The sequence below is a fragment of the Leptonychotes weddellii genome, chromosome 2, assembly GCF_054177405.1.
Source record: "Leptonychotes weddellii isolate Sample4059 chromosome 2, ASM5417740v2, whole genome shotgun sequence".
Taxonomy (NCBI): domain Eukaryota; kingdom Metazoa; phylum Chordata; class Mammalia; order Carnivora; family Phocidae; genus Leptonychotes; species Leptonychotes weddellii.
The window spans coordinates 32,014,886-32,034,632 of record NC_138370.1 but is presented as its reverse complement, the minus strand read 5'-3'; the positions used below and the strand labels follow the sequence as shown (position 1 = coordinate 32,034,632).

At 52.3% G+C, this 19,747-nt stretch overlaps 1 protein-coding gene across 6 annotated transcripts in view; it reads left to right on the top strand.

Annotated features, from left to right (window-relative positions):
* ANK1 (ankyrin 1) overlaps window positions 1–19,747 on the top strand; it is a 209,754-nt gene that overhangs the window by 135,903 nt on the left and 54,104 nt on the right. For all 6 annotated transcript variants that reach the window (XM_081809457.1, XM_081809445.1, XM_081809442.1 and 3 more), the window contains exons 3-17: window positions 185–283; window positions 4,129–4,227; window positions 4,815–4,913; window positions 5,846–6,031; window positions 7,021–7,119; window positions 7,583–7,681; window positions 7,977–8,075; window positions 10,095–10,292; window positions 11,673–11,771; window positions 12,194–12,292; window positions 12,809–12,907; window positions 13,966–14,163; window positions 14,723–14,821; window positions 15,266–15,364; window positions 19,348–19,545. In XM_081809457.1, coding sequence (XP_081665583.1) covers window positions 185–283; window positions 4,129–4,227; window positions 4,815–4,913; window positions 5,846–6,031; window positions 7,021–7,119; window positions 7,583–7,681; window positions 7,977–8,075; window positions 10,095–10,292; window positions 11,673–11,771; window positions 12,194–12,292; window positions 12,809–12,907; window positions 13,966–14,163; window positions 14,723–14,821; window positions 15,266–15,364; window positions 19,348–19,545 — 1,869 coding nt within the window. The remainder of the gene's footprint in view (window positions 1–184; window positions 284–4,128; window positions 4,228–4,814; window positions 4,914–5,845; window positions 6,032–7,020; window positions 7,120–7,582; window positions 7,682–7,976; window positions 8,076–10,094; window positions 10,293–11,672; window positions 11,772–12,193; window positions 12,293–12,808; window positions 12,908–13,965; window positions 14,164–14,722; window positions 14,822–15,265; window positions 15,365–19,347; window positions 19,546–19,747) is intronic.

Here is a 19,747-nt window from a genome sequence, read left to right as displayed (position 1 = left end):
CTGCGTTCCTATTATCTGGGACTTCTGTGGAAAAGAACTTGGAAAGGCTGGGCCAGCACCACTCAGGGCCCCTCCCGTTCTTCCTTCTGGCCCGTCACACATCTCTTCACCTCATCCCAACCACTGGAACAGCAGAATGCATAGTCCCCTAACCACACTCTTCCTGCCTCTCTGCTCTTTACAGAATGGGCTGAACGGCTTGCACCTGGCCTCTAAAGAAGGCCATGTGAAGATGGTGGTTGAACTTCTGCACAAAGAGATCATTCTAGAAACGACAACCAAGGTACGTCTCTTAGGGAGTGGGGAACTTTTCATTGATAATTCAAGTGTGGGGGTCCCTCATGTCTTGTCCCAAACTTGAGAGAAACCCAAGCGTGCCTCTGAATTTCTCTTGTCTTTCCCATCGCTTCCTAGTTCTACGCATCCCTGAAGTCACCTGAAAAGCACAGGACCCTATTTCCACAAAAGAGTGGGCTTTTCTTTATCCTCCTCGCTAGATTATAAACCTAGAAATAGAACCCTTTTCGTGGCTTTCTGTTTTCTTGGGGTCTTTGATTCCAGCGCAGGGGCTAAGAGCACCAGAAACCCCACAGTGAGGTGCCTGGGGTCCAAATCCCAGCAGGGATACTTCATGCTCTGTGACTTTGGGCAGGTTAGCTAGTGAAAAGTCTCAATTCCCTCCCTCGTCTATAAAATGGGGATGATAATACTTGGTTTCAGGATTCAGATGACAAAGGAACAGGCATCAGCAAATATTGGTGGCTATGTTTCTACTGAGGCCGGGAGGAGAGGGCCAGACCATCGCAGTTATCCTTCCCCAGCAATCTCCTTGGCCAGCTCCACACTTCCTTCCTCCCTGCCCTGATTACCCTGAACAGCGTTCTCAGCTCCTATTAGGAGGCACTGGGCGAAGGCTGCAGTCCCAGCCCTCACACCATCATGCTCTTCCCTGTAGCCCCAGGGACGCGAGCCCAGAAACCACATCACGGAATTATGCACCTACAGGTTGCAAAATAGGTTTTATTTCTTATGTCCATCCATCCTGTTTGGTTAGCGAGCAAGATGCTGCCGCCGGCATTTCAAAACAGAACTACACACAAAAATCACCTCTCTCTGCTGACTCGAGGACTGCTTCCTCTTCTCTTCCTTCCCGGTTGCTTCCCGCGGTTTTCCTCCCGGCTTTGTCCCGCCAGCCTCTTTCTTCCCATTAGCTGTTTCTTACCCGGGGTGCTCTCACACCCAGCCCCAATTTCAGTTCCGGGCGGCAAGCATGTTTGCCGCCTCTCAAGCGGAGAACCGGAAGAACACTAGGTAGACAGCAGATATAATGGTTATGAAGAGCATTACCCAAATATTATGAAGGTACAGTCATCCCTGGTGGTCAAATCCTGTAATTTTCATGCCATTTCCCGAAGGTGAAGAGATCGCGCCGGTGAAATAGACAAGAGTTGTTCTTCCGGGATGTCTGTGCGGTGTTTTTTTGTTTTTGTTTTTGTTTTTTTATCCCTGACAAGCACCAGTGATTTCCACCCTTCTTCTGGGGACGAAGGGGACATGGTTAGTTTTCCTTCTGGTGCTCCCACGTACCTGGATGCCAGCAGTGTGCCATCTGTGGGCTCCGGGCGAGCGGCGCCAACAGTGCGCTTCAGCGTTTTCACTCTTGCCGAAGTTCCCCCTTTGATTGTTATTTTGCAAGCGAGCGCTTGGTGTGTCTTTGTTATTTATAGGCTTTTTTGTGAGCCAACGTGGTTTCTGAATGCCACAGAGAGGGAGGAAAAAAGGTGAAGCAGAAACCGTGGGCTGAGCAAGAGTCCTAGCAGATTGGGGAATTCTAATGGGTCTCGCAAGCAGGAGAAAGATTAAAAAAGGAAAAGAGTAAAAAAGCCAAAACCAATATAGTTTCCTAAGCTGTGCTTAGAAATTTTAAAAGCACAAAACAAAAGCATCCCTGTCCCCATCCTCCTGTCTCTGCCTCTTAGAGGCCCGTGCTCAGCCTCTAGGCTGGTGGGAGGGAGAAAGCCCTAATCTCCCTGCTCACATCTACCCCTCACCTGCCCCAGCCGCCTCCCTTCCAGGAGCTGCAGGACCCCCTGCCAGTGGACAAAGTGGGTCTTTGTGGATCACACGTAGCTAAGAATTTTTTTTTGCTTCTTCGAGGGCATGTTCCTTCATGCAGAGGGAAGGGTGGAGGAAACAGAGGCCCCACCTCCTTGCCCTGTGACCCTCACCCCAGGGCAGGGCCCTCTTGCACTTTGCACAGTGTGTACGTGTGTGTAGGTGGGGGGTCTGTTTCCCACGGTCTCCCCTTTGCTCTTACCCATCACCCGTGCTGCCCTCAGCCCAGATCCAGAAGGTGGGCCAGGATCCATAGTCAGGGTTCCACGTGGGCCCAGCTGCCCCCCCTCCCCCACCGCCCGCATGGGTTTCTGTGGGGAGAGCTCCGATGTCGTGTGATTTAAGGCAGAAAGGGGCAGGTGGGAAGCAACATCTGACATTGCTTCTTAAGGGCAAGGAGGCTGAGTGTCCGTCATCGCTATACGCCCACGCCTGGACTAGCGCCTGACGCACATGTGCTCAGTGTGCAGCAGACGCGTGGATGGGCACAGCACACTTCCTTCTAAATGGGGAGACTTGGAGATCTGAGTCCTGATTTCTAGAGAAGGTTCTGGTGCCAACAGCCATGTCCCACTTGGTACAGTGAGTGAGTCGGACCCAGGTGCCAAGGCCTCTAACTGTAAGCTCTTTGGACTTCTATGAAAAATGATTAATTAACATCTATACCTTCATTTCTGGCACTTATTCTCTGACAGATATTTGAGGAAGAACCCTTTGGTTTATCAAATGGAACTTGAGGAGAAATCAAAAAGACACCCTTGGGAGGTGACAAGCAGGGCCCTCTGGCCTGATACGGGCCACACTTTAGAAACAAAGACCTGAGCCCCCTGCAGCCCCCAGGAGCCCTCAGTGGGACTACCTCTCCCACCTGCGGGTGCCTGGGGCCGCGCTGGCTGGGGGGCCACAGAGCTTGGCGCCCGCACTGGTCCGTTCCACCCGGGTGAGGACACTCTTCTCCCAGTGGCAGATGGCCCCAGTGCATGGACTGAGTTTGAAGTCCTACTTGTTGGGGCTTGAGTTGCCTGAGATGGATTAGCAAGTGTTTATGTAGTTTCGGTAAATTATATACCATATGAACTATAAAAAGATGAGTTCATTTGAGATCTCTGCTCCTTAAGTAGCAGAGGGACAGATGGGCCCAGATGGGTCCCGTTTTCTCCCGCCTGCCCTATGGACAGAAGCTGTCGGTGGGGGTGCGGGGGCTGTCCTGCCTGCCTCTCACTGAGCAGGGGTGCCAGTGGGGTCACGTAGGTGAGTCAGAATGGGCCTGTGTTCCAGCCCCAGGACATCTGGGAGGCAGGAGGAAGACTGGCAGGAAGGCCGGCATCCTGATCACAAGCAGCCTGCCAGACCTAAACCCCATCTACCAATTGTTAAATACCCAGAATGGATCTGGACAAGAAAATCTGAGTGTTCTAGTCACCTCCTCAGAACCTGTCCCCAGTCCCTTTACATATTTCTGCCCTTTCCTCTCTTCGCCTCTCAGTCCTCTGTCCCCCCTTGGCCCAGCTTCGGGTGAAGGGCACCGAGCCTATGGCCTCTGCCAGCCTCCTTCCGCAGGGCTCTGGGCCTCGCGGGGGCTCTGCGTCGTCCTGCAGTTGCAGCTTGTGAGGAGCTGGAAGTCCACGGAAGCCCGGCTTGCCTGGCAAACCTTTCAGTGTGTGTCCTGAGGAATGCTGACTATCTGTCAGCTGATGACAGAACGCTATGTCTGCAGGCAGCAGATTAGGGGTTGAAAAGTGGCTGCTTTATTCTTTGGCGTGATTTTTTGTGTGGAGAACAGGAAGGCTTTTCCTCCTTGGGCTTTCAGTATTATTTCAAGGTGTATAAAGGGTCAGGCACGTTCATGGGTGTTGTCTACCACTTTTGGCCATGAAGAAAGCCCACTGTCCCCCACCCCAACCCGTAGCCTTGTTAGTGTACCCTTAATGGTGACTTTACCTTTGACCGTCACGGTACCGTTGACAGCCTGGTGGGAAACCTCCTCTGCTTCCTCTCCCCCATGTGTTTCAGAAAGGGAACACAGCTCTGCACATCGCCGCCCTCGCCGGTCAGGATGAGGTGGTCCGGGAGCTGGTCAACTATGGCGCCAATGTCAACGCCCAGTCACAGGTAATGGTCCTCTGGGGTCCCAGGCCAGAGGGCGTTGCCCTTCTCCACCTGCATTTCTGTAATATTGTGGGTGCGTGGTGTAGATTAATTGGCAGTGTGTCTCTAAGCAGTAATGAAGGCAACCTTATTATGTTTTCATGCTTCTATTGCATATTCTACGAATGATGTGGTTGATCATTGAGGGCCCCATCTCTGTTCAGTTAAACCAGCCAAACAATATATCTAGCTATGACTCACGTGGGGAGAGAAAGCCTGTTTAGGGGTGGGTGGGACATGGGGGGTTCACGAGGAAGGGAGTGAAAATAGAGGGTGTGTGTGTGTGTGTGTGTGTGTGTGTGTGTGTCTCGTGCAAGATGCTGATGTCCATGGAGTGTCGCCCCCACCTGGTGGCCTTTGTAATAATCCCACTAAGCCATTTCAAAGCCTGGAGTTTTTCCAACAGGAGATATTGGTGGGGACATGGTCCTGTGGGCTAGGTGAAAGTAGGATGAAGAGAGAGCTGTCCTCAAGTTGAGAGGATTGTGCATCAGGTTTAGCATCTCTCCTTTTGTGGGTGAATGTTAATGACTTTTGCTCTTGGTCTACAGAAAGGCTTTACACCCTTATACATGGCAGCACAAGAGAATCACTTGGAAGTGGTTAAGTTTTTACTGGAAAATGGAGCTAATCAGAATGTAGCCACAGAAGTAAGTACCTGGGGCAAATGGCCTCACTACTGGACGCCCCCGGGTGCAGGACACCGCTGGGGGTGTACATTCCTGGGACATGGCTTGAAAGACTTCCTTTGTCGCAATCAGTGTAGAGTGTCGTTGCGTGCTCTCTACCTTCTGATCACTGCACTAATTCCGGGTGCTGCCGGGCTATGCAAGGGAAGAAGAGACAGAGTCATGGGTCTTGAGGAATGCCCAGACACATACCAGAGAAATGACATCAGACTCAAGCTTGTCCTTCCCACACTAAGCACCACTGAAGGCCGGACCCTAATGAGAAAGGATCCTGCCATAAACCATGAGTCACTTCAGCTCTGGTCCTGAGTTTTGTCATTGACGAAAGGATGAAATTGAACTAGATAGAGCCAAAGCTTCTCTTGACTACTAACATTATAACACTCAGCAGTTAGGTGACTTTGTGCTCATTCTGCTTCACCAGTTCATGGGGTCCTGTGCCCCTCGGCATACAACCGAGGAGATTAATGACAGTAGCTCACAATCAAATCCTCAGTTCCTGGCATAGTTTCTAGCATTTGGTAGGTGTTACTAATACTCGTGCAATGAAGAATGATCCTCTGCCATGTTGAAGGGTGCAAGGGAGGGTAGGCAAGGAGCACTCCTAGCACCCAGTCAGACTGGGAACAAGTTATAAAGGAAAATGAATGGCTCTGGGCTCGGGGAGATTGCAGAGAAAGAAAGTGGGGCCAAGAGAGGTTTTAGGGCAGAGGTGGCATTTAAACTGAGCTTGACCGATGAAGAGGGCTCTGAATGGTAAGAAAGTCATTGCGGGCTGAGGGCCCACCACAAGCAAGAGCCCTGAGGTGTGAAAGCGTGTGTCCTGCCTGGAAGACAGTGAGTGGTCGGGTGGGGTCGGAGCAAATGGATCTTTCCTCCTTTCCTGTGGCCAGGACGGCTTCACCCCTCTAGCAGTGGCTCTGCAGCAGGGTCACGAGAACGTGGTGGCCCACCTCATCAACTATGGGACGAAAGGGAAGGTGCGCCTGCCCGCCCTGCACATCGCGGCGCGCAACGACGACACGCGGACAGCCGCGGTGCTGCTGCAGAATGACCCCAACCCCGACGTGCTTTCCAAGGTGAGGGCGGCCTTCCCTGGCCGCGGAGCCGTAGGGCTGACCCCCAGCTGTTCCCCGAGAATGCACCGCGGCCGGAGGTGGCACCAGCCGCGCACACGGAGCACCACCAGCCCCCACGGGGCCTCCAGGTTCCCGCTAGTGACCTGGAGGAGCTTTAAACCCCCTAGTGAACACCCAGGAAAATGTGCTTGGTGTGGAGCAGGGAGCGTTCTTGTTGCTCCTGGTCATCCAGGAAAGTATCCAGGGCAGGCTGGCTTTGGGATCTGGCAGGTGGTGTTCTAGAATGTATGCCCCTCTTTTCCTGGCTGGCCCCTGGTGGAGGAAGGAAGGTGTCCCTACGTGGGGAGGTGAGAATGGGGAGGGCTCCCCAGGGGCTTGGACCGCTAGCTGTCTGATGTTCTAAGGCACTGCCGATCCATTATCTGTAAGTTTAGGCTGTTGATGACTTCTGTAGTGGGAGTGGATCGCCCTGAGCTATTCACATGGTCCCTCAACCCCACGGTCGCTGGGTTTTATCTGGGAGGCTGTTGACTGGATTAGGAACGGTCTCAGGTTATGGGACAGAATGATGACGATGACCCACCAAGGGGTCCAAAGGGCCGCTTTGGCCAGCCAGCTGAGTCGCCACGCCCTTTTAGGGGGCTGAAACAATCTCTAGAGTGAAGATCATGGCCCCTGTAACACTTTGTATTCATTAATTAACATTTCTTCGTAAGTAACCATTCACATAAGTGGGCCCTGCAGAGTTTGAGGTAATGCTAGTCCGTGGTTTGTCCACAGGAACCACAAAACAAACAATGGGGGGCCCTCAGAGGTGAGACCCAGCTTTGACTATGACTTGCCGCAAAGCCTTTCCAAACCCCTTCAGCAAACCTCTCCGTCTTGGGTCCTCGGGCCCTGCCGACATTTCCAGAATCCCTGTCCTTATTCTGAGGTGGAAATGGCAGAGCATGGCTTGTGACAAGTTGTCCCCCTCTGTTGTGCCCCAGACGGGATTCACCCCCCTCCACATCGCAGCTCACTACGAGAACCTCAATGTGGCCCAGTTACTCCTCAACAGGGGTGCCAGTGTCAACTTCACGCCCCAGGTAAGGCCCTCCGGCAGGCCCCGCTCTCAGGCCTGGGCTCTGGGCTTGTCTGCCCCTCACTGTGACACCACAGGTTTCCTCCTTATGGCACGAGTGCCCTCGGGGGAGATGGCCCTGGTTCTCTTAAGGCTCCTCCTTAATGGGTGTCTGATATCTGCCCATCAGTTTCCATTTGCCCATTCTCGAGGTGGGAAGCCTGGGGGGCAGGGTTTTCTGCCAGTCTGTTGTGATGACGCTGGGAGACAGGGCTTGGCCAGATTGCTGCGATTAACCAGGATGCTGTCCTGTCCTCATAGGTTTTGAGATTGTTCTTAGGTGAGAAGTGTCCTAAAGAGTAGGCTGAAAGTGGCTTCTTGCATTGCTGCCACTGTAGGGCTGGGGGGACACGGGCGTGGGGCGCAGAGCAGCTGCATTTGAGAGGAAGATGCCACAGCCTGACAGGTCCCTGTGCCTCCCCTTCCAGAACGGCATCACGCCACTGCACATCGCCTCCCGCAGGGGGAACGTGATCATGGTGCGGCTCCTGCTGGACCGCGGGGCCCAGATAGAAACAAGGACCAAGGTGGGTGCCAGTGAGCTCCGAGGCAGGGCCAGCGGTGGGAGTTCTGCCTTCCAGAGCCCCTGCTGGCATGGCGGGCTCTCCGTGACGGGCTGGTGCTGGGCCTCCAGCATCCCGGAACAGCCCGCAGTGGGAGCCAGGAGGCAGCAGGAGACGCAGCGAGATGGGCTGGAGTCGGGCTGGTCCTTAAGGAAGCATCCTTGCTTCGGTGGCTGCAGGGGCACTGCGGGCCGTCTTCCCTCCAGTGGCTCTGATAGGTGCCTTTGGGGCTTTCTCTTTTGGACTCTGTCTTTTAAAGGATGAATTGACACCTCTCCACTGTGCAGCTCGGAATGGGCACGTGCGAATCTCAGAGATCCTGCTGGACCACGGGGCACCCATCCAAGCCAAAACCAAGGTTCGTAGCTTCCCTTCCGCGAGGAGCATCCTTTCGGCAGGGCTTCAGGTCAGGCCAACCCAGGATCAAATCCCATCTCTAAAAAACGGGGATGCTAATACTACTAACTGAACCAGTGTGATGTGTACCCCAATGCCTGTCACACGGGAGACCCTCGATATAGCTCTAATTATTAGCTAGATCAGGCACGGCACACTTTTTCTCTAAAGGGCCAGGTAGTCAGTATTTTTAGACTTCGCAAACCACGATCTCTGTTGCAACAATTCAACTCTGCCATTGTAGTAGGAAAGCAGCCACGGATAATATGCAAACTAGCAGTCGTGTTCCAATAAAACTTTATTTACAAATACAGGCGGCAGGCCAGATTCTTCACTGAGGACTTCCCACTTTTCATTGGGAAGTATGGTGTGACCTTTGTGAAATTCTCTGAGTGGCAACTACCTCTATTAGTTTGCCGGGGCTGCAGTAGCAAAGTGCCTCTCACTGGATGGCGTGAACCACAGCAGCCTGTTGCCCCACAGTTCTGGGGGCTGGAAATCTGAGATCAGAGTCAGCAGGGCCGGTACCTTCAGAGGCTATGAGGGGGGGATCTGTTCCAGGCCTCTCTCCTGGCGTCCAGTGGTTGCTCGCACTCTTTGGCATTCCTTTGTCATCACCCTGACCTCTGCCTTCATGTTCACATGGCGTGGTCTCTGTGTGTGAGTGTCTGTGTCCAAACTTCCCCTTTTTATGAGGACAGCAGTCATACTGGTTTCAGGCCCCCCCCCGAAGACCTCATCGTAACTAAGGACATCGGCAGTGACCTGATTTCCAAATAAGGTCACGTTCCGAGCTCCTGGGGTTAGGACTTGAACATGTGAATTTTGAGGTGACACAATTCCACCCGTAACACGGATACTAGCTGTCACGCAGCCTGACTGTGTGTCTCCCTTGCTGAGAATCTTTTCATGGTCCCTTTCTGAAAGCTAACATCCCAGTTCCTGAGCTCACAAACTGTCATGATGCCGCTCCTGCCTGCCCGGAGCTCAGCTCCGCACCCCCATCAGGCTTGGCCCTCCTGTAGCTTTAACTGCATAGATAGAGTTCCCCAAGTTCCCCGAGCACACACTGCTCCCTTCGCTGGGAGGTTCCTCCCCTTCTGTCTTCCTAGAGAAGTTCTAGCTCCCGGCCACCTCCTTCTGAAAGCCTTCTCCCCCATCCTCCCTCCTGGAAACTCTACCCTCCATTGGACCTCTGTGCTTTGATCTTGCCTTCCCTGATGTTACCACACTGAATGGCAACAATGTATCTGTTTCTACCTCCTTTGCCTATGGGTCCACAAGCTTCCTTCCACCAGGGATTATGTCTGTTCTCTTTTGTTTCCCCAGAGCTTAACCCATACCTGGTGTTCATTAATCGCTTAATAAATATTTGTTGAATTAATGTGTGAAGGATCGAGTAAAGAGTCTCCCCTGTTTTTAATGTTTGTTTTTTAAAGAGATTGCCACCTAAGAAACAGTGAGAGTCCTTAAGGAAGTTGTTTTAAGTGATGTGTGTTTGTTAGGAGCAAAGAACAGAGGGATTTAGATCTGAGTTCCATGTTGTGGTCATCATTCATTCAAAAGCGCATGAATGAAGGACCACTATGTGTGTTTCGTGCTCGTATGGAGATTGTGGGGCATATGAGAGATAGGAGGCACAGTCACTGATCTTAAGAGGCTGCTAAGTATGCAGACACATACCCAACAAGTTAATTACAGACACAATTCAGCAAATCTATGAGGAAGTCCGAGCGAGTGGGACAGAGAAAGAAAAGCCCACAGAAGTCTAGGGTGGTCAGGGAAGGCTTCCCGGAAGAGGTGGGCCTGGCTGGACCTGGCTTAGAGAATTTGATGAGGTGGAAAGGAGAGCGGAGTCAGAGACCAGCATGAGCACAGGAGCCAGACGTGGAAGCATCGTGTAAGGAAGAAGTAGGAAGCGAGGTTGGAGCCATCGCCTTGAATTTCCTTTGCAACCGCTTGTTTCTCCCTCTTCTTCCAGAATGGCTTATCCCCCATTCATATGGCGGCTCAGGGAGACCACCTTGACTGTGTCCGACTTCTATTGCAATACAACGCAGAGATAGATGACATCACCCTGGACCATCTGACCCCACTCCACGTGGCGGCCCACTGCGGCCATCACAGAGTAGCCAAGGTCCTTTTGGATAAAGGAGCCAAACCGAATTCCAGAGCCCTGGTGAGTGGGAGGCCACTAGAGAGGGCACCAGAGGGGCAAAGGAAGGGAAGCAGGACCAAAGCTGCATGGCTGAGCCTGGTGGGAAGGGCCACCAGTTGGTGCCTGGAGGTACCCCCGAGACTCGGGGCCTGGAAAATGGCGGCACCGGCTAGGGTCCAAGAGGCATGGCAACACACAGGCGGGATGGTGACCTTCACACTCCCCGTTCTGCACCCCGATGACAGGCTGAGGTCGTGGAGGGGGGGATTGGGCCCAGGAGACCTCACTAAGAAGCGGTTCCGTGGTATGTGTGTGGGTTGGGGTGCCACTCCATCTAAGCCAGCCTGGAGCTGCAGAACAGGGATTCCTTATAGGCTGCCTGGCTTTTGTATCTGCTTTGGGGGGTGAGTGAAATGGGCCAAGCTAAGCATCCTTCCTCTGCTCATGGGCTTAGAGTTTTCCTAGTGCTGGTGTAGAAGTGAGTTCTCGCCTAGAGTCTCTGGCTCCTCTCGCTCTTGCCCCAGGCCAGGCGTTCCCAGGATAGTGTCAGGGGTCTGGTGGGGTCAGAATTCTGCACAGAGCATGCCCTTGACCACCATCTCCTCTCTGCCTACTCACACAGGGGAGAATTTAGAAGGCAGGGGAGCTTCCAGGGCTCGAAAGGATGGCTCCTTCATTCATTCAGAAAGCTTTCGCTGAGCTCTTGCCACATGCCAGGGACTATTCTGGGGTAGCTGGGGCATTTCTCAGCCTCAGCACTACTGACATTTTGGGTCTGATATTCCTTATTGTGGGGGGCTGGCTTGTGCCTGGTAGGATGTTTAGCAGCATTCTTGCCCCCCACCCCCCCAGGTGCTGATACCCTCCTCCCCCGGTGGTGACAATCAGCAATGTCTCCAGACATTGCCAAATGTCCGCCCCGGGGTGGGGTGGGACAAAATCCCCTCCCCCCACTTCGAGAATCACTGCCTATCGGAGTAAAGCCCTGGGAAAACAGACAAAAACAAACAAACAAAACTCCCTGCCTCTGTGGAGTTGATGTACACAGTAGAGCTGCTATCCCGAAATCCACTTTACTAAGAATGATCAGTGGTTTCAGGGGAGAGGGAACATGATTCGCTTCACAAAAAGTGCTCTTTATTGTCAGTTTCCCCTGAAGGAAACTTAAAACAGCAGTGCATCCAAAATATGATTAAATTTTTTTAAAAGGTTTATAAACAACTCGTTCAGGAACGTGCTTGGTGCCTAAAGTGGGAGCCAGCTGCCTCTCGGAAAACTGACAGTAACCGGAGTCCAGGCAGTGGGCAGAGGTTGCCTTTTCATCAGCAGGGGGGTCTGGGGGCCCCTTGGGCTAGTGTTGTAAGTTCCTGCTTGTCTGTCTCCCTATGTGTGGGGCTGCAGAATGGCTTTACCCCCTTACATATCGCCTGCAAGAAGAACCACATCCGTGTCATGGAGCTGCTACTGAAGACGGGGGCCTCCATTGATGCTGTCACTGAGGTAGGAGAACTCCACAGACGGGCCGATGGTCCCTGCCCGTGGTCTTCCTCCAGAAGCTTTCTGGACAGTTGTTCTTTTTAGCTCCATGTGGCTGCAGGACTGCGTGTGTGTATGCAAGTCCAGACTGCTTGAAGGAATAAACTGGGTGACCGAGACAGGGGGACATGGGTCAAGTTTCAGGGAGCTTTCCAAGACCAGATGCAAGTTTTTGAGTTGTAAAGCACGCAGAATCACCCTGCAGTGATTTCTTTTTTCCTCCAACCATTTTCCTGGAAGAAAAACCCATCTCATTTAACTCCCTTTGCTTGGAAAACCATTCTGGAGCCCCTAGAAACAAGAAAGCACTAGATTCATCTGGCTCTCTCTTCTTTGTAGGAGCAGGAAAGTCTCCTCTGTTCTCATTCCTCTCTTGTGTGTTCCAGTCTGGCTTGACACCTCTCCACGTGGCCTCCTTCATGGGGCACCTGCCCATCGTGAAGAACCTCCTACAGCGGGGGGCATCACCCAATGTCTCCAATGTGGTAAGCCCATGGGGGAGAGCAAGGGCTCTGTCCCCTGGACTGAGAGCTCAGAGGGGAGATGAGCTACTGATCCTAAGATCTCTTCTCTGGGGGGAGAGCGAGAATTCTCACAATAGGAGAGACTGCAGGTTTGGGGAGAATGTGTGTATATATATTATTCACGATATATATATCCCAATTAAATTCGTCACACATCTGTCAGTCCTAGGAGTTTTCTTTTAGAGAATAATTTGGGAACTTCTGTAAGTGTTATCTGGGAATACATTTACAGTTTTTAACATTCATTAGCTCTGAGGTTTACTTTTAAGTATACTTAAAACACACACACACACACACACACACACACACACTCTAGGTGTCCGCAGGCTAAAGGCTAAAGTAGCTGCTTGTTGGGACAGCTCCACCTCTTGGACGAAAACCCACCAAGTTACTCCAGGCTGGCACTTTGGAGCTCTGCGTGTGTCCTTTTGGAAACTCGGCATGGATTAACATTTCTATAATTCTGTGGTTTTACAGAAAGTGGAGACCCCGCTACACATGGCAGCCAGAGCAGGACACACGGAAGTGGCCAGATATTTGCTCCAGAACAAAGCCAAAGTCAATGCCAAGGCCAAGGTGAGTTCTGGAGGCCAGAAGGATCCTGGGATGTAAGCGATTCAAGCGCAATGAGGAGAAATCCATCCTTGTTAGAGGCCCAGCCGCAGGGCCGGCAGCACAAAGGTTCCTCGTCATTCCCACGGTGGTTGCCCTGAATGCTCAGATTCTGCTTTGCAGGGGTTCTGAGAAGGCTGGAGAGATGTTTGCATCAGAGCTGTCTTATTCATTGGGATAATGAAAGCCCAAAGAGCATGGCTGGCCTGCAGGGTTTGGGGGCTGAAAGGGTTTCATGGTGGTTACAGTTCTGGTGTAAGAAGAGAAGCAACTTTTTGGAGAATATATTACCAATGAAAACCAGTCAGGCATTACTTGACCCAAAAAATGGAAGATGCCCCCTTGTTGTAAAAAGTGTTCTCCAGGGATTGGGCGAGGGAACAGTAAGAATTGCTACTGATTGTGCAAGGCGATGGGCTTTCACCAAGATTGGGTTTTCCGACTCTACTGGAGACAGAGGCTGTTTAGAGTTAGAACTGTGGTTTGTGTTTGGGCCACGCACAGAGGCCCCCCAGCTGGGCCCAACAGCACAGAGACCCTAGCCTAGTATCAGGGGAGGAGGAGGAGCAAGGGTGGGAAGAAAGTCATCTTTCCCCGTCAGCAGTTTAGACTCTCCCACGAGCCCACTCAAGCAAAGGCAAGTTTCCGCTCATGGGAGACAGGAAGAGTGCCTGTTACACTGTGTGAAACATTTTATATACACTACCTACTTAATCCTAACCAGAGCCCTATGAGGTAGATTATTGTTCCCATTTTACAGATGGGAAGGCTAAGCCTTTAGGCAATTCAGTAGAAATAACAGCTAACCTGAAGGGTCGTTGTGAGGATTAAATGAGAGAGCGTATTTGTTTCTATAACTCAGAGACTTGATTTGAATTCCAGCTCTTCATCTTCCTAGCTGTGTGATCTTGAGAAAGTCACTTACCCTCTCTGGGCCTCACCTTCCTCCTTCGTAAAGTGAAGAGTTGGATTAAGAAACCTTAAGAATATGCCTGGTTCTTTGTTTTCACTTTGGGTTCCAGGATGACCAGACCCCGCTTCACTGTGCAGCTCGCATCGGCCACATGAACATGGTGAAGCTCCTGCTAGAAAATAATGCCAATCCCAACCTGGCCACCATGGCCGGGCATACCCCCCTGCACATTGCGGCCCGAGAGGGCCATGTGGAGACGGCCCTGGCCCTTCTGGAAAAGGAAGCATCCCAGGCATGCATGACCAAGGTACAGGCTTCTTCCCCTGTTCTGGAGAGGGGACTGGCCCGTCACCGCTGGGCCTGGGGTGCGGGATGGGCACTCCCGCCCGGTTCTCTGTGTGGCCCGGATGATGCTGAAAGCAGCTAGGAGGGCCAGCACCCCCAGACTGGCTGCCATCTGTGAGCCCGATGTGTCGTCCTTCCCCAGAAAGGTGGTAAAACTGTCCTTTCTCGTCTACCCACTGAGCCTTCATCCCTTTATCATGGACTGGCTATTAGCTCTAGACAAATCGGGTCTGGGAATACAAGAAGGACTAAGATTCAACCCTTGCCCTCGACTAGCTAGTAGTGGGGTAACAACACAAGATGGTTATATGTGCCATCACCAGAGGTGCAGGTGGCAAGTGGAAGAGGAAACCTGCTGATTCTTGGGCCCCAGCCTCTGGGAGGGATCAGAAATTGCGTCCTTTACGAGGCTGGCATCTCCATGCCGGTGAAGGTGGGCTGCCTCCTTTGCTGTGGGCTCTTGCTCTGGGGGGGGACAGCTCTGACGCCCCATGCTTCTGACAGCCTGTGTCTCTCCTCAGAAAGGATTTACCCCTCTCCACGTGGCGGCCAAGTATGGCAAGGTCAGGGTGGCAGAGCTCCTGTTGGAACGAGATGCACATCCAAATGCTGCTGGAAAAGTGAGCTTGAACTTCCCTCCCTGTCTCAGCTTCGAGGCCAGAGCAAAGGACACACTTCGCTCCTTGTGCCTCTTGTGTCCACCTTTTGAATGGGCGGCCATCCAGGGGGAAGGGCCTCTGGCAAGACCGCCTTTCTGACAAGGGCCCTGTGCTCTTAGAAAAAGCTGGTGGCCTTCTCTGAGCAAGTGTGTTCATTGTGCAGTGCCCCGCCGCCCCCGGCCCCCGGGCCCTGCAGAACAAGGAGGTGGCCCCGGGTCTGGCGGGTTATGCTCTTGAGTAACTTCAGATCAAGACTGGATTTGCAAGGATTTTAACCAGACTGTACCATATATAAAAGAAGCGATACAGAGCCCCAAGCGGTGCTGCCGATAGATAGCCGGAGGGATCGCTAGTGGAAAGCCAGCTGAGTGAAGGCTGTTGTCTTTGTCGTCTTGTCCCCTGCAGAATGGCTTGACTCCCCTGCACGTGGCTGTCCATCACAACCACCTGGACATCGTCCGGCTGCTGCTTCCCCGGGGCGGCTCCCCGCACAGCCCTGCCTGGGTAAGCCCTCCCCGGGCCACACACCCGGGGCTCCAGCCCCAGACCTGCTCAGGGCCGTGGCCCCTGCAAGGCAGGCCCGCCGCCGCCCCCTCGGGAAGGGCTGTTCCAGGAGCAGCGGGAGGGTTTTCATGTTTTGCTTTTATTTTTACCTCAGTGTTCTCGCCTCGCTCACACGAATGTTACCTGCTGTAATTGCTGCTATTTGGAGACCAGGAGTGGGGTGGGAAAGGGGTACCACTTCTCAGCAACAGGTTACCTCACAGAGGTGGGATTTGCGTTACGCAACAAATGGGTTCCCCAAACAACTGCGTGTCACCCGAGTTCTGTCAGCTGCGTTTGGTCAGCCGGCTGTCAAGGGTCAGCATGTCCAGGAATCTCCGGGGGTGGTGAGCCCTGTTCTCCGATTCTGACTCCATTTGGTGCTGGAGGCACGATGGCCCCACTCTGAGAACTGCCCAGGGTTGCGGGGGACCCTGCCATAACCTTGAAGCAGGGGGCCTCTTTCAAATGTGAAGTCACCCCCAAATGTATTTCTCGTATGAGTTCAGACTTCTACATCGAGGTGTTTTTGTAACAAGGCACACCCACATATATTACATGGTGGACGTAAGGCCAGTGTGCCTGCCCCTGAAGGACGCTGCCCCGAGTAGCAGGTTCATTGCCTCTCAAGGGAACCAAGTAAAGGGAGTTGACTGGGCTTGCTTATGTAAGATCCGACTTCGGGGCGGGGGAGGGGGTGGTGGGGAGCTAGTACAAGGTGAAGGGATAAAGCTAGTCGTGAGGATCATTTTTGGAGACGGGCTGGCTCGTGTGGGACCAGAGAGTGTGCAGTGTTTGTCTGTGAGAGGAGGGGGCTGATGGCCACACGGGGGGGTGGGCCAGGGCTCTGGCACAAAGGATGCACCCGTGATCCCTGCACTCCGGGAGCTCACTACAGGGCAGCCAAGACTCAGAAAACCAGGATAATTTTGGGGAGAGCACACCCCAGTCCTCAGCCATGTGGCAGGCGGAGCCTCTGGGGGGGACTGGTCTGTGATGACAGCTGACACCTGCTGACTTCAGTGGGAACACAGCCCTAGCCAGGGAAGATCAGTGCGGGCCTTCAGTTTGTCTCCCCTCCTCAGAACGGATGCTCATCTGAATTTTCCAGCATCACTTTGCCGGAGACACAGCGTCTCCCAGACACCTCTGTCTCCTTGGGCTCCTGTCCCCGCTGTTGTAGCAAGCCCACGTCACCGTGTAGACGGAGCATGCGGCCCTGCTAAGATGTGGCTTACTCCTGCCTCTAAAAATAAAGAGCTGGACTCCCCGCCTCCGCACTCCCCTCCTTATAGAAAAGAAATTGGAGCCAGGTTCATGGTATTTAAAGAGAGCCTTATCCAAGTACAAACCTTGTACAGATGGGGTTTGTTTCCATGGCAAAAAATAGTTTCCCAAGTAGTCTGGCAATTTTGTAGAATTTCACATGCAAATCTCTCTGCACCCAAACCAAACCCTCCCCCTTCTAATTTTGATGCTAATGTTGTTTTAACATTTAGGCAGATTTCTCTCCAGCGCGCATTCTTTTGGATGAGCTCATTTCCTTGGGGAAGTAGACCTTTTCGGGGCACACAGCCCTCCCTAACCTCTCTACCTGGCCGGCCCTGTCCTTGTCACCTACAGAAGGTCATTTATTCCCTTTAATCCTGCTTTTGGGGAAGCGCAGAGGGTTAGTCTCTGTTCTGAGAAGGCCAGCTTCTCCTGTATATGTCAGTTTTAACCAAGGGTCACCTGGCCTGAGCTGCCTCCAACACCAGGGTGCCCTTTGCCAGGATAGGGTGCTGCTTTTGTCAATGTGCACACCCACAGCTGCCCAAGTGACCTGGACTCCTGATTATACCGCCATGAGCATACTGCAGCTTGCTCCAGTTTCTGCCCTTTGTCTGTTCAAAGAAGACCTAATAATCGTTGCTTTCATGCTGTGGATACCTGCTACAGACTGGGCCCTGGCGAGGGGTTTAGCTACCTCATCCTAGTTCCTCCTGTGGACAGCGTTCCCTGATGCTTGCCTTACAGAGAGTGATCTCCTTTGGGGATGGCTCCAAATCTCAGGCTTCATCCAGCAAGCCACACCACTTTCTTTGCTTTCTATTGATACGATCCAAACATTATTTTGTTTAGTTAATATTATAATCAAAATGTTGATCTCGTTATGGGAACACAGCCTAAAAAGAACGTATTCTCATATTTTTTTTTTAAAAAAAAGGAACACTCAAATGAATTATCTTACATAATTATTCAAAGGAAATGGTTTTTTTAATTCAATTCTTTGGGTTTATTACAACTTTTCATTTCCCCACGAAGTCCACTTTCCAAGTGGTTCTTTCCCTGTCCTCCAATGCTATAAAACTGTCAGACCCCTTTTCTCCTCTTTCCTTTTCCTGATCAGTGATCCCGGCAGAATCAGAAACGGTTTGCACAGTCTGACAGAGACTGGCGGGGAGGTTCAGTGCTCTGGGGTAGCTGGAGGAATGCTGGCCAAGGTGGGGAAACCAGATGTCGTATGCCATGTGCCCTGGGACTGGCGGGCGTGGGCTTTGAAAGTCATGGGTTCTGCTCAGAGGTCCTCAGGCCTGGCCTCTCTTCTAGCCCTGAATGTGTGGGGGTCTCGCTACTCAAAGTGTGGTCCCTGGGCCAGCAGCCTCAGCCTCACCTGGAAATGCAGAATTTGGGGCCTCCCTAGAACAGAGTCTACATTTGAGCAAGATCGCGCATGCTTTGTGTACACATTGTGGTTTGAGAAGCACTCTTCCAGCTGATAGAACCTCAGCTCTGGGGTCTGAAGGCCAGCGCGGGTTTCCTGTTGTTCATTTACTAGATGACATGAGATACGGCACTTAACCTCACCGAGAGTTGACTTCTTTAGCCACAAAATGAGCTAATAATAAAAATGCCTACCTGACTTGCTGTACAAGGGACCATGTAGGTGAAAGGGGTTTCTAACAGTGATGACCAAATCAGACTTCATCTGTCTGCGGCAGGACGAGGAGTGCACTCTGGAATGTAAACCCATGTACTGCTTCCTTCACGGAAAAAGTCTTCTTACCAGAAAGAGAGAGAGAGAGAGAGAGAGAGGAGCTAGCTGAATAAACAGTATATGGTGTCATAGTCGATTTACTTTTGGCCAGGCTCCTTCATCTTGTCATGGCCTCAAACATCTTGTAAACCAGCGCATTGCAAAACCGTACGCAGGTTTATTACTTTTATATCTTTATTTTGGAAAACACCTTCACATATATTATCATATTTTATCCATCCAACAGCTGCAAGAAAAGAACATGCTGGATGTCATTATCTGCTTTAAATGCCTTTTAAAAATACAGAAAGATGTCTAGAGGTCACTGATTCTCCAGTCACCTGGCTAGTTAGTGTGGAAGGAGGACTGACTCCACATCCCCGGTTCCTTGCCAGGGACACCTGTCCCCTTAGACCAGCAGCCCCAGCCCACAAGCCCAGGGGGAGCCCGGGCCGTTGCAGGGGGAGAGAAGAGGGCTAGGATCCTTTTCCTTCATGAACTATCGGGGGTGGGGGTGGGGAGAGTGGTTCTCGCAGACAGGAGCCTTTCATTTACTTCCCAGCCTGCCAGTTCTTCCGTGAGCTGCCTGCTTGGATCCTAGCTTTTGTGGTGGTAGGGCACGCCCTGCAGAGCAGTCTGTCAGAGCTTGAATACAGAAAATAGGGGGTGAGGAGAGGCACAGGACGCTTGCGGGCTGGGATGGGGGGGGGTGCGTTGTGTTGGATCCTTCCAAATCAAAGGGATTTGGTTGGTTGGTTTGTTGACTTTAATTGCTCTCCTTGGAGACTCCAGCTCTGCTCAGTGGGTGTCCAGCAGGCCAAGAAGCAGGCCTCGCCCTCCCTCTGAGGGTTTAACATTTAAGGCCTGTGCTCATTCCTGTCCACTCAGCATTCTCTTAACCAGCCTCCCGATGCTTCTTCTGTTTCAGAATGGCTACACCCCTTTGCACATTGCTGCCAAGCAGAACCAGATGGAGGTGGCCCGCAGTCTGCTGCAGTATGGGGGGTCAGCGAATGCCGAGTCGGTGCAAGGTGTGACCCCCCTTCACCTGGCCGCCCAAGAGGGTCACGCAGAGATGGTGGCTCTGTTACTTTCGAAACAAGCCAATGGCAACCTGGGGAACAAGGTAAACACGGCTTCCCAGACTTGCCCTGTCGTCTCGGTAATGTTTTTGTAGTAGGTAACCAGTTACGCTCTCGGAATTTTGAGCACCTACTGCGTGCTCAAGTTCTGAGTTAAGTGGGGTGTGTGTGTGTGTGTGTGTGTGTGTGTGTGTGTGTGTGTGTAATCCTTACAACAGCCCTGTGTAGGCTTTACCTCAGTTTTAT